Raw genomic sequence first — 17124 nt, 5'->3', positions numbered from 1 at the left:
GCGGTGGAGGGAAAAATCGCCGCCGATCTTCGCCACCTCGATCTGGGCGCGTCCGGCGGCCAATGGCCGTGAAACTTTGGGGTTTTGCTAGAAATGGGGAGGGGCTTCTTGCTGGCTGGCGCGTGTATGGTGGATCGGCCAGAAAATTTGAAAAACTCCGGTGGCCGATCGGACTCTCTCTCTCTTTCTCTCTCTTCCCCGAGATTTTTGTCAAATAAAAGCCACAGTGTGACACTGTTCATTCCACGTGGACCAATCAGGAGCTGACATGTGGCATCACTGTGCACTTAAGCCAGATATAATAAAATATTAAGGTATCTGGCGAATTTCAAACGTCCATAACTTTTTAACTAAACGTCCGATTCAAGCGTGCCACTAGTCTATGAACTCGTATCGACGAGTACTTTACAACCATGCAAGAGTCAAAACAAAATTACACCACAAGAAAAAGTCAACTCCCGGCACCTTTTGGACTGTTTGCACTTCAACTTGTTTTGCCCATAGCTTTCAAACCGTAGCTCCGTTTTCGATGTGCTAGTAGTCTACGAACTAGGGGCATCATGCACTTCACCACGGTACCCTGGTCAACTAGAAATTTCAACTGGGACAAAAAGTCAACTTTTGACCCACTCGGTCAACGGTCAACCTCAGTCAACGTGCACGGATTCCGGTGCGATTTGGGACGGGGTGTTACACCCTCCAAAATTGAATACCATAGAATCCTTGTCGTCGAAAACACACTGCCTGTATAGTATGCGGTTGACGATGTGGCCACTAAATTGTATCTCGTTGGCCTTCAAAAAGTGGCCGAAACAGCTATCTTCAAACTTCTTTATTTGGTCTGGAGTCAACTTGAACTTAGTATCCGACATGGCTTTCCAGAAGTTCGATCTACAATTAACCTTTGCCCTCGATATCTCCGAGCCCCAAAACCTTCATTGGTAATCTGAATCCATTTATCTGCAAATCAAATACAACAAAGCATAACAGATGGAGGAAACGTTTTTTCCGACACGAGGAAAGCCTGAAGGACAATTTTTCCGCCTGGAGGAATAAATTTTCCGCCTGGAGGAAAAATTTTCCTCCAGAAGGAAAAAAAGAGGAAATATTTTCCTCCGGGTGGAAAATTTTCCAAAACCTAAATAACATACACCTAACGGGATTTGTGCAATAATATAATGAAAATGGCTAAAGAATCTTTTCAAACCAGTGCATAATACATTATACATTAGTAGTGTACATTATACATTGCTTCCTAAGGATAACCTATAGATATATTATGGTTTCACATTCAAACCTCCCATTAAATTCAAACAAAAACACAACTTAACAATAGTTTTAATTTCATATTTCACATTCTAACCAAGCAACACAAACATTTCCGTCACATCAAATAACACAATATTATAAGCATAGCGCATAATGACAAAGGTTCAAAATTGAGCAATTTATAAAGAGATGACTTATCATCTCTAAAATAATTCATCATGGAAATTATCAACAATTCTAAAACTCATTCAATACAGCACAACTAAAGGTTTTCAGATAAGTTCTTTACATTAAAGCGAAATTAGTTTGTAAAATATTTTCTATGTTGTACAGAGAAGCAACATACATTAATGGGGGACAAACCACCACCAATGCTTCTCTATCTATTTATATATATCTCTCTCTCTTTCTCTATCTCTGTGAGTGTATGTGTAATTTTATCAGCTTGCACTTGTAACTCTACGATCGCAAATTTTGTGCTTCAATTTTCTGCTCAGTCCATCACTTGCTCCTCCAATGCTGAAAGAAATAGAAAATCAATATTAGTAACCATGCAGTAATCAAACTTAGCATATTATATGTGTAAGATGTGTATATGAAAGGGCACAGAATACTGCTTACCTAGCTAATGATAAGATGGAGCCTGGAAGTTCAAATAGATAAATGTCTCCTTGTATATTCTTTCTTTGATTTCTATTCAAATGAACAAGAGCATATGAGAAATTTGAAAATTTTCCACCAACAGAAAAAAACCACACGAACTACTAACAACTAAATAACTACAAAAATATACAAAATCATTGCATAAAATTTCCAGATTTTCTCACTTTTTATATATTTCAAAGGGCAATATAAAAGGTTTTATTTTGTTTCTTGGATCAAGAAGTAGGAATATTAAACTATAACACCAATCCCCATTGCCATTTCTCTCTATTTCTTTTTTATGCAGACATAATAACACTCACTCACTAGCATAGCATAAAAAAAATTATTTGCAATATTTTAATTTTGCTGTTTTGGACCTGACAATATGTCCCCTTGTTATATTTATAGACATAAATTAAGGATTGCAAGCTGACCATCATCATCCCCAATAACATGAATAAAATAAAGGTGAATTATTTACAAATGACATTTGCACGGTGGAATTCCATATTAGTAAGAAAACTATTATGACAACAATAATCTGAGAAATTGGAAGCTTAGGATGCCTAACATTTTTTAGGAAATGAGGATTACCATTTGCACCACAAACTCGAAAAATAAAAAATAAAAAATAAAATGTTTATGCCTGTGTCTTAAAGACATTTTCAAAATAGGTAGGAGGGATATTAGACTATAACTAAAACCTTAGTCCCATTTTTTAGTTCTATTTTATATGTGATAAGGAGTTATTTATTTGGAGGGCTGCAGTATATTCTACAGCAAATTTCGGATGACTCCAGGAAGGGGCATTTTTACCATCAATGTCAAGCGGGGTAGATCCATAATCAAAATACCACTGAAAGCCTACTCAGCTAAAGAAATATTTCTATTATTGCTCCTAAAGAATCAAACCAGTGATGAATTATTTGACGACAGCATTTAGGAGGTGTTTATAAGTTTTAACATTAATTGGAAAACATTTATCTCTGTCCAGCGTGGAGGAAGGTAGAGGTAAGCTTATCTACAGGTATTGTACTTTTTATTGTTAGAAAATGTTATTAGGTTGTATTACATCATGTTACGACCTTATGTTCTTTGCCCAAACGATTTTATTTTCCATTTCAATTTCATATTATTGTATGAAAGAAGAAGAAGAAGAAGAAGAAAAAAAAAAAAAGGGAAAATTTTTGGAACGCCAAATCGAACATTGGCAGAAAGATTAGGCTACCCTTCTCAAGTTGTGAATCTTGATAACTCTATGTTTACAAAGATTATATATCCACTAAAAATCCCTTATAGACTAAAAATAATTTAGAACTCTTACTTAATGCATTAAAAATTCACTGTTACAATTTGACAAGGTTAAAAAAAGATGCACCCTAAACTTAGGCAGCAGATCAAGACATGTCTACTTCAAGAGATCACGCAGATGTATATTATATATGAAATTATATGCTAGAGATAAAAGTAAGATATAACAAGCAACAAAATTATAGCAGAAGGCATGGATGATACAAAAACTAAATATATCATGCTTTCTAGAATAATAATTTTCTTTGTAAATGCTACTAGTAAAACTAATTAATCAGAAAAGAAGAATTATCCATGCCTACCATGCAATACACATAATACCATATGAGATGCACTGACAATGAAACTAACAGCATTATGGACAGTCATAATAAAATTGGCAAAGCAGTAACAACATTCAAAGATAAAAGCATTGGCATATTAGCAAGCAAAAACTAGCAGAAATAATTGCATAAAATAAAATTTAAACACAAGGAAAAGATCAGGTATATAATATTAACAAGTAAAATACTTATAGAAATATCAATGACAATGCAGAAGCATATTCAAATCTACACCAGGGTGGAGAACTAACCAGTCAAAAAACGGTAATTTTCAAATAAAAACAAAAGGAAAACTCTGTAAACTTATCTATCTAGTTCCCTATTGCAAGTAAATGAAAAAAATAGCTTATCCAAGAAACACTCTGTAGACTGCTCTCCATCCATGGGTTATATGAATCTTCTAAACAATTCACTTTACTAAACTTCTATTCATCACTCATCATTACCAAATACTCCAAACCCTAATACCGATTGATAATGGGCATTGAAAAGATTTTGAAAATAGCCTTAAACATACTACGTCAAACTATAGACATAATTTAAGCCATTGAGAATTGCAGGGGTCCATAAATGAATCTTTGAAACATTAGAAGTAACGGCAATCAAAAAAAAAAAAAAAAAAACAAAGTTCACAAGCTATAAATAATCAAATACATCCCTGCTGACAATTTATAGCTCAATTCTTCAAAACATTTTAATCAACCTACCATGAGAAGCGAAAGGCAAACCATTTCTATTTTAAAAATATAAAAAAGTTCTTCATCTAAGTCTGTAGACATAATAAATCCTGAAATTGTGACTAGGAACTCTGCTAATTATTTAGTATTGGTAAAGTTTCCATAAAAACCCATACAAAATTCCAACAATCTGTCCAATGAAATGGAGGTTAACTGTACAATAAACGTGTTTTAACAGCTGTACAAGCCTTAAAGAATCTAAATTTAAAAATAACTAAGGATAATTCATATTACTTAAAATATTTAAGAAGCAACTAAATTACAAGGACACAGGGAGATGTGGTGAAGAATAGAGCATTAGTGTTCTTGTGAGAGTGATAGAAGCTAGCAAAGGCAGGGAGAAAAAGAAAGAGAGAGAGACAGTATGTAGAAGAAAATCGGCTTCACGTGGCCCCTACATTCCACAATCTGATTTTCAGTCCATATTTTTAGTCAAAAAAAAGTTCTTGAAACTCTTACCTCTTTTAGCTAGTCCTTCAGCGATTCCTTCACTTTCTTCTTCGGCAAACTAAATGACGAAAACGAGGACCTTCTATAGAAATTTGCAAGCTAATTTTGATTTTCCAGAAACTTGTCTCTCTGCTCAAAGACGAAAATCAAACAACATCACATGGGCATGGGGAGGGAGAACAATTTTCCAAAAACGGGTTCTTCTATGACACTGGCGAATGGGAGGACAATTTTGCTTGAAGTGAAAATGTCAGGACCCGTCCAGAATTCCTCCCCGGAACCCTAGACAAGCCCTGATCCCAGGGAAATACCACCGAACCTTCCAACGGAAAATCCGGCAGCACCTCCCCTAAGGGTAGGATTAACCAAAATTCCTGTACTGAAAACATACTTCTATAATCGTCCCCTTATTCCTCCCACATTACTACAAATTGATTCCACAAATTTACAGCACTTCAAAGAATAACAGCAACTCAGTGCATAAATAACAACTACATGTCCCATACAGTATACAGAGCATTATACAAATAAATATGAAATTAATACGATGACAGATAAGCAGTAATACAGGATGGAGAGGAAAAAAAAAAAGGGAAGAAATACTTCTTGGACTTTCGGCAACGAACTGAGACGTTGGGCTCGCCCCGGACAATCAACGTCTCCCAACTTGGAGCTAAGGGAATGGAATTTAAAAACGTGAGATGCTAATCATCTCAGTGAGTGACCCTATCTACCGAACACTTTTAATAATATTAATATAACAAATAAAGAAATTTAATTAATACCAACAATTAAATAAATAAATAATACTAAACAATTGAAGTAATATTTTCTTTCAAAACCCTCACTATTCACTCCGTTGGAAATGTTCCCCTTTTAAAACATTTTCACAAAACCCGATATTCGTACTTCCCGAAAATCCAGGGATCAAATAATTTAATAAACAACAAATAAATAAATACCCCAAATATAATTAAAATGTAATAAATTATAATAAATAATTTTTGTACTCTTTGGGGTTTGAGATTTCTATCTGAAAATTTACACTTGACGCACCACACCATATACCAGTGATGCCCTTCGATACCCAGCGACCCGAGCACCGACTGGCGGGGAGATTAAAGAGAGAAACTTGCAAACGGCACTTCGGCGTCCCGACAGTACCGCTGCTGAAACCGTCATCCCGGCTAAGGAGGGGGGCGGCTATGTGCACTATATCAAACCTGTCTGCCCAAGGTCCAATGGCAACTCACGGGAGACATAATACTTGCGCACTAAACCACATATATAATAGAACACCAATACTGTATGAGTGCGTCTAAAATAATTATTAAATTAATTATAACCGTACCGTTTTTCCAAAAATTACTGTGGGAAATATACCAATTTTCACATTTACCATCCCACATATTTTCCTTTAACATATCCGGTACGAAAATATCGATAACGATAAAACAATAATTTTTCTCGTAACACGAGATTCAACAAATAATATACCATGGGCATAATTATAAAAATTAAACCACCAATTTAAACAAATAATTTCCTTAAAATATTCAAACCAATTATGCCCAAAAATAATATAAAATCCAGACACAATTAATTACTGAAAATACTTGCTCATGTGTAATAAATACAATTAAATCACAATAAAATAATAATCGGGAATTTCTTACCAACCCAAAATTTCGTTTAGCATTAATGGATAAATATATATATAAAATAATATTTTTTTCCCGATTATATTTAAAATACACCACAGGAGCATAAATTCCAGATATCAAATTAACACAACATAATATAATTAATTGCCCAAAATAGTTTTCAAGGTGGGCACTCACCTGGAGCATGCAATTAACCTAAGATCCTCCATGGGATCAATTCCACGACTCAACGGTGCTCCTAGAACACAATTCACACAGTCAAATAAATTAATATTTTATTCAGGTAAATAATACCTGGTACCCGAGGGGTTAAACACAAACGTTATCCAAAATTGACAAATTATATGTCTATGGAAAGCTTGTGAGATAAGGATCACATTACCGACCTCCGTTGAGTTCAATTCGACTGGCGGTGGCGGAAATTTGGCATGAAAGTTTCGGTCGAATTTAAACTTGAGGGATCTTTCAAACGGTGGGGATTTTGGGCAATCTAACCCTAGAAATGGATTCAGAGGGGTTGAAAAATGGTGGAATAGAGGTATGGGTCGAGCTGGGTTGGCCGGAAACGGCGAGAATTGCCGGAAAAACTTAACCCGCTGCCGCCGACTTCACCGGCCCGATCTGGGCGCATCCGGCAACGACTAGCCGGGAAAATTGGAGGTTGGGGTCGCGTGGAACTGGGCTTCACCGGTGGCCGACACGTGTGGCCGTCCGGCCACTGAAATCTGGCCAAAACGGTCGATCAAAGAGAGAGGGGGATAGAGTCAAAGGAGAGAGAGAGAGAGAGAGAGAGAGAGAGAGAATTCCTTGCTGGTTTTTTTACGGGCTCGGGGAAGAAGGAGAAGGGAAGAAAAGGAAAAGAAAAGAGAAGAAGGTGTTTTTCCACGTGGGGAAAAGAAAAAAAAGAAAAAAAGAAAAGAAAAAGAAATAAAAGAAAATAAAATAATTTAATTAAATAATATTAAAAATAATATTATTATATAAAACAACAATAATAAAATAATAGGGTATTAAGCATGGTTGACATGTGACATCTCCACATGGTGACACATGGTCACATTTATTAAGTCACACGTGGCACATCGTTACACACTTAAAAATAATATTAAAATAATACAGTATTTGAAAAACTCTACAGGTCCATAACTTTCAAACCACATGTCCAAATCGGACGTGCCGCTAGTCTACGGACTCATATCGATGAGTACTTCACAACCATGCATGAGTCAAAGCTCAACTTTGCATGAATAAAAAGTCAACTCCGGCACCCCTTGGACAGTTTGGATCTCAACTTGTTTTGCTCATAACTTTCAAACCTTAGCTCCGTTTTCAACGTGCTACTAGTCTATGAGCTCGTGCCAATGTGTACTTCGCAACGGTACCTCAGTCAACCTAGAATTCCATCCGAGTCAAAAAGTTAACTTTTGACCCCTTCGGTCAACGGTCAACGGTCAACGGTCAACGGTCAACGGGCAACCTCCGTCAAAGTTGGAAAATTTCCGTTGTACTTTGGGACGGGGTGTTACAGAAAATGGTGCTGGTGTGTTTCTAAAGGGAAAGGGAAAGCTTAGCTTTGTTCGAATGCCCTAGTTGTGTTTCGAAAGGAAAAGGGAATGGAGGAAAAAAAAAACCAAAACAACAAAATAAAAGAAAGTTGCATTTCGGGAGAGAAAATGGACCCCAAAAAAAAAAGTACAAAGGGTATTTTGGTCCTGATGTACTAAAAGTTGGCTAATTTTAAAAAAAAAAAATTTGCTATTTTTCAAAAATGGAGTTGTACGGTGGCTATTTTTCGAAAAAACCCTGGCCATTATATGCCTAATTTCAGCCCAATTTAGTAAAATTTTACATTTGGGATTTTTTCTTTCTTTCTTTTTTTTTTTTTTTTTTTTGGTGAAAAAATTTACCTTTCTAATAAATGGAATATAAGGAGGAAGATCCCTTCACTTTATAATCTCCATATTATGCTCAACACAAATTAATATCAAAAATATTTTTTATCAATTTAATTTTTCTTGTTTACAATACCCCTTATTTGTGATTTTCAAATAGATATTGATATAACTATTTTAATTTTTTTGGATGAACATTTTGAAAGTATGTTTCATAATTGTTTGTTTATATAACAAAATTACATGTTTATAAAAATAAATAAACAATTAATACACAAATACTAAGTTTAGTGTTAAAACCTCTCAAATACTTAACAATACACAAATACTAAGTTTAGTGTTAAAACATCTCAAATACTAAGTTTAGTGGTGCAATTCATCTTCATTTAAGAAACCTCTCTAGCTTGCGCTAATCACTCTGTGAAATATAATTATTGATGTAAGCCTGTTTTGTGAAAAAAAAAAAAAAAATTTGCAAGAAAATTTGGCAAAATGAAACTGATGTTCAATATCTTTTATGCTAAATAAGTAATATATATATAAACTTGCTAGTAACAATTTTTGATATTCTTTATTCTTTTCTGCATAAAAGCTGACAGAGAACTTCAAGCTACGGATAAAATATTTGACATCATGATCAGGTAGCAGACACAATAGCATTATCACTTGGAATTTTCTGAATGGCTTCCTTATTGACTTTGTCACCTGAAGTAAAATTGTCCAGGTGACAATGATGATGTTTTAGATAGTAGTGGTGACAGCTTCAATGTTGGATTCGGAATCTCTGCAGGATCCTTATTCATATTAGCAATGAGAAAATCTTTGAATGAAACCAACTTCAGTTGGTTGAACTGAAATACATGTGAGCCACATAAATATAATAATTAATTCTTTGATTTTCATGTTTTTGCAGTAATTATAAAATCACAAGTTTAAGGGCTATCAAGTGTTCCCCCCCATCCCCCCTCCTTGATAATGCATTCTTAGTTGGGTTTGCTATGTGTATATGTAGGCTTTATTAATTTGTCTACCATTTTCACAGAGAGAGAGAGAGAGAGAGAGAGAGAGAGAGAAGGTATTTTTATTTCATCTTCAGAGTTAAAAAAAAGACTTTGTATACTTTTTTTATTTTGATTATTTAAATAATCTGCTTAGCGTGAATTTTATTTCCAGAGTGCATTGTAGCAATATTATGACCAGTAGAAATTAAATAGTAATACATACTAAAATGAATCATTCAATTTTCAAAAATTTCAAAGATGCTTGATTGTGGTCTATTTATAAATTATAATTGGAAGGGGTTATGGAAACGAATAGTTTCATATATATGTTAAGTTTCAGAGATCATGAAAGGTGGGAGATGATAAGAGTTCTTAATTTAGCAGGCAATAAACTTCATGGGAAACTTCCTGCTTCCATTGGAAACCTGACATTTCTCACTAACCTAGCCCTTGGTGCCAATAATGTTGAGGGTGAGATTCCAAGCTCAATTGGTAAACTCTGCAACTTAATGTATTTTAGTATATCAGATAATAACTTGACTGGAACCTTACCAGAATTCCATCAAGGAATAGAAAACTGATCAAGGAATAGAAAACTGTCTTTCTAAAAGTCTGTTGCGCTTGGAATTGTCACAAAATCACTTGGTAGGTAGCTTACCACAATGGCTTGGTCAGCTAAAAAATCTTGTCCGTCTGGATTTGTCGAATAATTTTCTATATGGTCCAATACCAGATTCTTTAGGATCGCTGCAAAATCTTTCTGTTCTGCTGCTAAATGGGAATGAATTGAATGGTACCCTCCCAGAAAGTTTGGGACAACTTTCTGAGCTGTCTTCTTTGGATGTTTCTTCCAATCAATTGACGGGTATGATTACTGAAACACATTTTTCAAATCTTGGCAAGCTAAAATATTTACGCCTATCTTCAAACTCTTTCACCATGAATATTAGATCCAATTGGGTTCCCATATTCCAAGTCTGGCGTCTTGACATACATTCATGCCATTTGGGTCCTTCATTTCCTGTATGGCTTAACTCACAAAAGGAAGTCAATGATTTGGATTTGTCAGATGCTAACATTTCTGGCTCCATTCCAAACTGGTTTTGGGAACATTCCTCTAAGCTATCATCATTGAATGTTTCTTACAATCGATTAGAAGGTCATCTGCCCAGTCCTCTAAAGTTGGCATCAAACGCAGTGGTTGATGTCAGCTCAAACCTCTTCAAAGGATCCATTCCTCTTCCAAGTGACAATTTTTACTTTCTCGATGTATCCAAAAATAAACTTTCTGGTACTATTCCATATAACAATAGTGGTTCCCTAATGTTCCTCTCGATTTCCGACAACCAGATAACTGGAGAAATCCCAGCTTCTATAAGCAACAATCCTGGTCTTCAAGTCATTGATCTTTCCAATAACAACCTAATAGGAAGTATTCCATCAGTCTTTGTGAATTGTTTTTACATTAAAGCACTGGACCTTAGTAAAAACAATTTATCTGGAAGAATCCCTGCTGACTTAGGCTTCCTAAGTATGCTTCAAACATTGCACCTTAATGACAACAACCTAAATGACAACAACCTCTCTGGAGAGATCCCATCATCTTTCCAAAACTTAGCTAGTTTGGAGAGGTTGGATCTTGGAAACAACAGATTAACAGGTACAATTCCAGCGTGGATTGGGAAAGGTCTCGAAGGACTACGGATTCTCAGATTGAGAGGCAATGCATTTTCGGGAGAACTTCCTCCAGTGCTATTCATTTAAGTTCAATGAAAGTCCTGGACCTGGCAGAAAATCAGTTCCAAGGTAGCATACCAGCTAGCTTTGGAGATTTCAAAGCTATGACACGAGTCCAAAACATAAACCGCTATCTACTCTATGGGACATTTGGGAAATATTATGAAGAAAACTTGGTTGTGAATATGAAAGACCAATCTCTGATTTTCAGCAAGATCCTCTCCCTTGTAGTCAGCATGGATCTCTCTGGAAATAATTTGAGTGGAGATCTTCCAGAAGAGATAACAAAATTGTCAGGTTTAGTGTTTCTGAACTAGTCAAGAAACCATATGACTAGGCACATTCCGGAGAGCGTTTCAAAGTTGAAGCAATTGTCATCACTTGATCTCTCAAGTAATAAGCTCTCAGGTGCTGTTCCTCGCAGTTTGGCATCACTCTCATTTTTGGGGTTCCTGAATTTGTCAAACAATAACTTCTCTGGTAGGATCCCTTATACAGATCATATGACAACTTTTGATGCACCCTTTTTTGCTGGAAACATTGGTCTTTGTGGTATTCCACTTGATGTGAAATGTCCAGGTGATGATGTTGATCCAGAAAAGGGATTGAGTACTTCGAAGAGTAGTAGAAGTGGTGACACTTCTACTGATAAGTGGTTTTACTTGAGTGTTGGATTGGGATTTGCAGCAGGAATTCTTGTTCCTTATCTGGTAATCGCGATGAAAAGTTCTTGGAGTGTAGCCTACTTCGATGCTGTTGAGAAAGTTGTAGATAGAATACTGTTCCTGTGGTTGAAGTATAGAACCAGACAGCAGAGGAACCAAAGAAGATGAGAGTATGTTTTCTTTCTTCACTTTGTTATCTTGAAATGCAGACCCTGCTTTCTTTGTTACTAGTTCATGTTAGCTCATGTTACTTGTCAAGTTCCCTTTCACCTAATAGCTCTTGTAATTTCATTTATAAATTGTGTTATGTTCATTTGACTGTGTTTCTCATCTATTAACTATCACTTATGTATCTATATTTCAATCTTCAAAGTATTTTTTTCCTTGTTTATTTATTTATTTTTATGTAGAAGGGAGAGGGAAGCATGCACTGTATTATATTTGAAAATCTCAATTTTTGTCCAAGTAAAAATTGTGAAGGTTCTGTGATATGATAGAGCTCTAAGGAAAAGGTTGCTTCATCACTTCAAGATGGGAAAGTGAGAAGCTTCACCAAGTACCCAGAGGAGAAAGCGATATGAGTTTAGGACACTGTTGAAAGCCTGAAGGAAGAGGGGTTTCTCAACATATAAGATAATACATATATATATATATATATATATATATTTCTCAACATATAAGATAATATTTTATATATAATATATATATTCTTTTGTTTCTCTATCCCAACGTCACTGTAATTTGCTATTTTATATCGTTTGTGTTCAAATCCCTATAGCAGGAAATGATAAGCAATTTTTTAAGTTTATGGAATTTATGTTTACTCGTTTGCCAATGATACTTGGTTGTGGAATATGCTCTTCTTACCATTTTCATGAAACATTAAGGGAGTCAAGGTGGTGACATTTTAAAACTTAAAAAAGCAGTTCATTAAATTTTCAGAATTAAAAGAAATAAATTATATTTAAATCAAATTTTAAGGGGGTGATACCATATATTCCCTTTTATAAATGCTATATATTCTTGACCAAAACTTTGACAAAATGGTCCCAAGCTGAGCTAGGTAGTGATTAGTACACGTGGTAAAATTTAGGAAAAGACAAATGTAAAACTGTCAGATGGGAGCGTTTTTACTAATTTTGTCACATGGACTTTTTCTACTGAACAAAAAAGAAAAAGAAAAAAAAAAGGATAAAAATTCAGTTGATTAATATATATATATATATTTTACCAAGTTTTGATTCAATAATTATGATTCCAATACGGATGGGAATATTTTTCTTAAAAAAATATATACATATAGAAAATTCGTACTAAAATTTAAGTAGGTGATCCATTCTGTTCGGACAATAATGACCATTTACATCGTATCTTTTCTTTATTAAGTACAACATCTAGTCAACACATCTTCGACGGACTTTGACAAAAAGGTCCTGACCAGACAGAGCAAAGCAGAGAGAGCAGAGGAATCATGGGTGGAGCAGAGCAAAAGGTGGTGTGTGTAACAGGAGCTTCCGGTTACATAGCTTCGTGGGTGGTGAAGCTCTTACTGGAACGTGGATACACTGTCAAAGCTTCTGTTCGAGACCCAAGTTGGTTTTCTTTACTCTTCCTTTTTAATTGGCTTCTTCAGATCTATATCAATTAGTCTTGTAAATGGTTTTTTATTCCATATTCTGGGTTTTCATTGTTTGTTGTTTATTGTTAGGAAAAATAAATAAATAAATAAACCCAGAATATAAAATCTGAAGAGCAAGCTTTCGGTATTAATTTGTTCTGGTTGTTGAAGCTCAGGAAATGTTGATCTTGTGGTTTTGTAGTCAAATCCTTGTTTTGGGTGATGAAAAAAATAAATAAAAATAAAACGAAAACAAAAACCTTAAAAATAATATTGCTTCTTTCTTTTTTTCCCAATTTGATGGAATTGAGAGTTGAAATTGAGTGAGGTTTGTAGGTTTTGATAATAGCTTGTCAAAGGATGTAGTGTTCTGTATGTTGAAACATAAAGAAAGCACATGGAAATCAATGGCTTGTCTGCGAGCAACTTCTAATTATACATGTTAATTGCATATGAAATCTCAGTTTCGAACTCCTGATTCTGTATATGTATGTCATAGATGATCCAAAGAAGACAGAACACTTGCTTTCACTCAATGGAGCTAAGGAAAGACTACATTTGTTTAAAGCTGATTTATTGGATGAAGGAGCTTTTGATGCTTTAGTTGATGGCTGTGAAGGTGTTTTCCATACAGCGTCCCCTGTAACATTTTCAGTCAATGATCCACAGGTTAATTCTTTGACTGCAATGGCCTAAACATTTTTTCCTTGGTTTTCGTTAGTCCAGTACTTATAGATTTATGCAAAATTTTGTTAATTTCAGGCAGAGCTAATTGACCCTGCAGTGAAGGGAACATTAAACGTTCTCAGATCATGTGCAAAAGCCCCTTCTGTAAAGCGAGTGGTTGTAACATCTTCCATGGCTTCAGTTGGATTCAATGGAAAACCTCTTGGCCCTGATGTGGTAATTGATGAGACATTGTTTTCAGATCCTGTATATTGTGAGCAGATGAAGGTGTGTACTGTATCAATATGGGCTAAGCTTTTATTATCTCATTCTAAATTTATCAATTTACTTCTATAGAATATCTTATAGAAAGTTCTTTTCAGACACACTTATGCAAAATTTATAGCATTAGTATTTATACTACGATGATGAGTTTAGTAAAAACAGCATAGAATATAAAGCCATCATTTGTATTTATATCTATTGTTTAGTTCTTTTTTACTGGTAGCAAGGATATAGTAAGAGAGAAGTAGAGGAAATCATGCATCAATTTTTCTATATGTTTATTGTGCTGTAAATTTTTTCTTTTCCAGCTTTGGTATATGGTTTCGAAAACTCTAGCTGAAGAGGCTGCTTGGAAATTCGCAAAAGAAAATGGGATTGACTTAATCACACTACATCCAGGACTTGTGATTGGTCCTCTCTTACAGCCAACCGTTAACTTCTCTGTGAAGCGTATTCTGAATCTTACAACTGGTACCCTCTTGAAACTAATCCTTTTTCTTGCATGAGTGAGGCAGCATCACTTTTCTTGGTACAGCTGATATATATATGTATATATATAGATACTCTGACCTTTCTAGAGTGCCTGAAACTTTAGACATTTGGCCGGTGGAACCTTGTTTTCCATTTCTGCTATTTTCTTTTTCTTTTGGGTGCAGGAGCTGAAACCTTTCCCAACGAATTTTATAGATTTGTTGATGTTAGAGATGTTGCATATGCACATATTCAAGCATTTGAAGTTCCTTCTGCCAGTGGAAGATATTGTTTATCTGGACAAGTTGAACACATGAGTGAGGCTTTGAAGATTTTGAAAGAACTATACCCTTCCTTGAACCTTCCGGAAAAGTAAGTTTCCATTTGCAAGTATTAAGAGTCATGCTTCTATGGTGCATTTTGCAAATGCAATCAAGCTTTACCTATTTTCCTTATTAGTTCTTGTCAGTTCATGGTAATTTTTTGTGGTAAATATAATGTGTTTCTACTTGGTTGTGATTGTGTTTTTCTATGCTAAGTCTCTAAGTATACTAATCTACTGTCATACAGAATTGTCCCTGGTGTGTATTCAGAATTTTGCGTTACTTTCCATGTATTGAATGGATGACTAGCATTAAAATAGAGAGGGATAATGAGACACAAAAACACACTCAGAGAAACACAGTTCCAATACTTTCCATGCTTTATTGGGTTTTGCAATCACGAAGCAGTCTTGGTGGTTGCTCAAACGATTTCATGCTTCATTATAATGTATATTGGATTTCTTTCCTCGCATATTAGGTCAAAATTCTCTATCTGTTATTCTTTTTTACAACGAAATTTGATGATATGCAATAAACTTTGAAGTAGAAAAAAATTCTGTTTTTCATTAATTTCAGGTGTGAAGATGACAAGCCCCTCACGCCAACCTGCAAAGTATCCAAGGAGAAAGCAAAAAGTTTGGGTGTGAATTTCATTCCTTTGGAAGTGAGTCTTAAGGACACTGTTGAAAGTCTAAAGGAGAAGGGTTTTGTTAATGTTTAGATCAATGTCTTTGAACAAGATATGATGGAAAACAATAACAAATAGAACATATCTTGTTTTGTTACCCCAGTCTGCAGTACTTTGTTAGCAGTAAGGTAATTTGAACCTGTTCCTAGCATCCTTATTGCTCTCAAATTATTTAATTTGTGTCCAATATTCTTTATAATGTAGCTTCTTGTTAAGTTTTTCAATAAAAGTAGGAGTTTCTTATCATCTGCAAGTTATGTGCAAATCACTATAGCAAATAACAAGTTGGTACAAGTTTTCAGCTTTATGGAACTTGATTTTAGCCCCATGGATGCCTGTGGAAACTGAGAAGCTCAAACATATTAGTCTTTTAAGAAAATCCAAATGCATCAATCTAGGAATCATGGAGAAGTGCTTAAAACGTTTTTTACTTCAAATCTTAGGTATTATTGGAAGCACTTGAGTGGCCCATGAAAGATTCTTCATTTTAATCTTTTTTCTCCATCTCTTAGGAGCTAACAAAACTGAAACTCTGATCTCTAGGAAGGAAACACCATTTCCGTGGGGCTACACACTATCACTACTCTGTTCTTAAATAACTTGTATTTTTGCATTTAGCTAGAGTTGGTGAAATTCTTACCTCAATCATTAGACATATGGTGGGAGTTGAGTTCTTGCATATGTTAGATCTTCATTTTCCTATCACCAAGCTACAGAATTTGCAAACACTGAAACTATCACGCTGCAGTTGCTTACAAGAATTCTCAAGAGGCTTCAAGAAGTTAGTCAATCTCAAACATCTTAAGAATGACCTATGTGACACGTTGATTTATATGCCACATGGACTTGGACGATTCACTAACCTCAAGACTTTTAAGAAATTTCATATTGGATTACTGCAAAAAATAAAAATAAAAATATAAAAATTTCATTTGGGACAACCCCATTGGTTCTACCGTTAGCTGGAAAATAGTGAGGTAGATGTGCTTAGTGAATTGGCTATTAGAAAAATTAAGACATGGAAAAGATGATAGCATGGTATATAAGAATGCAAAAATAAAGGAAAATCAAGAAATTAGTCATTTGAGTTATTTTGGCCACATAGAAGTGATGATATTGATGCAAATGAGTCTGTTGATTATGAAATTACATTGGAAAGCCTACAGCCACACCCAAATCTGAAATGCATTGTCTTTGAGTTATTACTCTGGTTTTACACTTCCAAGTCAGTCTCCTTCGCTTACAAGACTTGTCAAATTCGTCTTAGTAGGATGTAAGAAATGCCAAAATTTGTGGCCACTGAATCAAGTTCTTCGTCTGAAGTCCTTGAAGTTGTTTGACGTGCATTCTTAGGAGTATATTTCAAACAACAATTGGCT

General features: G+C 34.9%; 3 protein-coding genes across 5 annotated transcripts; all 3 read left to right on the top strand.

The window, feature by feature from the left end:
* Nucleotides 1-9651: 9651 nt before the first annotated feature.
* LOC107417740 (receptor-like protein EIX2) lies at nucleotides 9652-11056 on the top strand. Its single transcript, XM_060814896.1, has 2 exons — nucleotides 9652-9784; nucleotides 9879-11056. The coding sequence occupies exons 1-2, from the start codon at nucleotides 9652-9654 to the stop codon at nucleotides 11054-11056; spliced, it is 1311 nt and encodes a 436-aa protein (XP_060670879.1).
* Nucleotides 11057-11358: 302 nt separating this feature from the next.
* Nucleotides 11359-11862, top strand: LOC132800678 (receptor-like protein 1). Its single transcript, XM_060814895.1, has one exon. The coding sequence runs from the start codon at nucleotides 11359-11361 to the stop codon at nucleotides 11860-11862; it is 504 nt and encodes a 167-aa protein (XP_060670878.1).
* A 1159-nt stretch (nucleotides 11863-13021) lies between these two features.
* Nucleotides 13022-15991, top strand: LOC107429173 (phenylacetaldehyde reductase). Of its 3 annotated transcripts, none has more exons than XR_007240997.2 (7): nucleotides 13022-13286; nucleotides 13812-13981; nucleotides 14075-14266; nucleotides 14572-14734; nucleotides 14920-15106; nucleotides 15305-15505; nucleotides 15634-15842. XR_007240997.2 is itself a non-coding variant. In XM_016039828.4 (6 exons), exons 1-6 carry the CDS (start codon nucleotides 13166-13168, stop codon nucleotides 15776-15778), a joined length of 978 nt encoding a protein of 325 aa, XP_015895314.3. In that variant the 5' UTR covers nucleotides 13022-13165; the 3' UTR covers nucleotides 15779-15991. The 3 variants fall into 3 exon arrangements, 1 of the variants encoding a protein (XP_015895314.3); XR_007240998.2 differs by having other exon boundaries at nucleotides 15305-15535; XM_016039828.4 differs by lacking the exon at nucleotides 15305-15505 and having other exon boundaries at nucleotides 15634-15991.
* Nucleotides 15992-17124: the final 1133 nt, after the last annotated feature.

The sequence above is a fragment of the Ziziphus jujuba genome, chromosome 2, assembly GCF_031755915.1.
Source record: "Ziziphus jujuba cultivar Dongzao chromosome 2, ASM3175591v1".
NCBI classification, from domain to species: Eukaryota; Viridiplantae; Streptophyta; class Magnoliopsida; order Rosales; family Rhamnaceae; genus Ziziphus; species Ziziphus jujuba.
The sequence above is the reverse complement of the archived record's forward strand: the minus strand, read 5'-3'. Positions and strand labels throughout refer to the sequence as shown.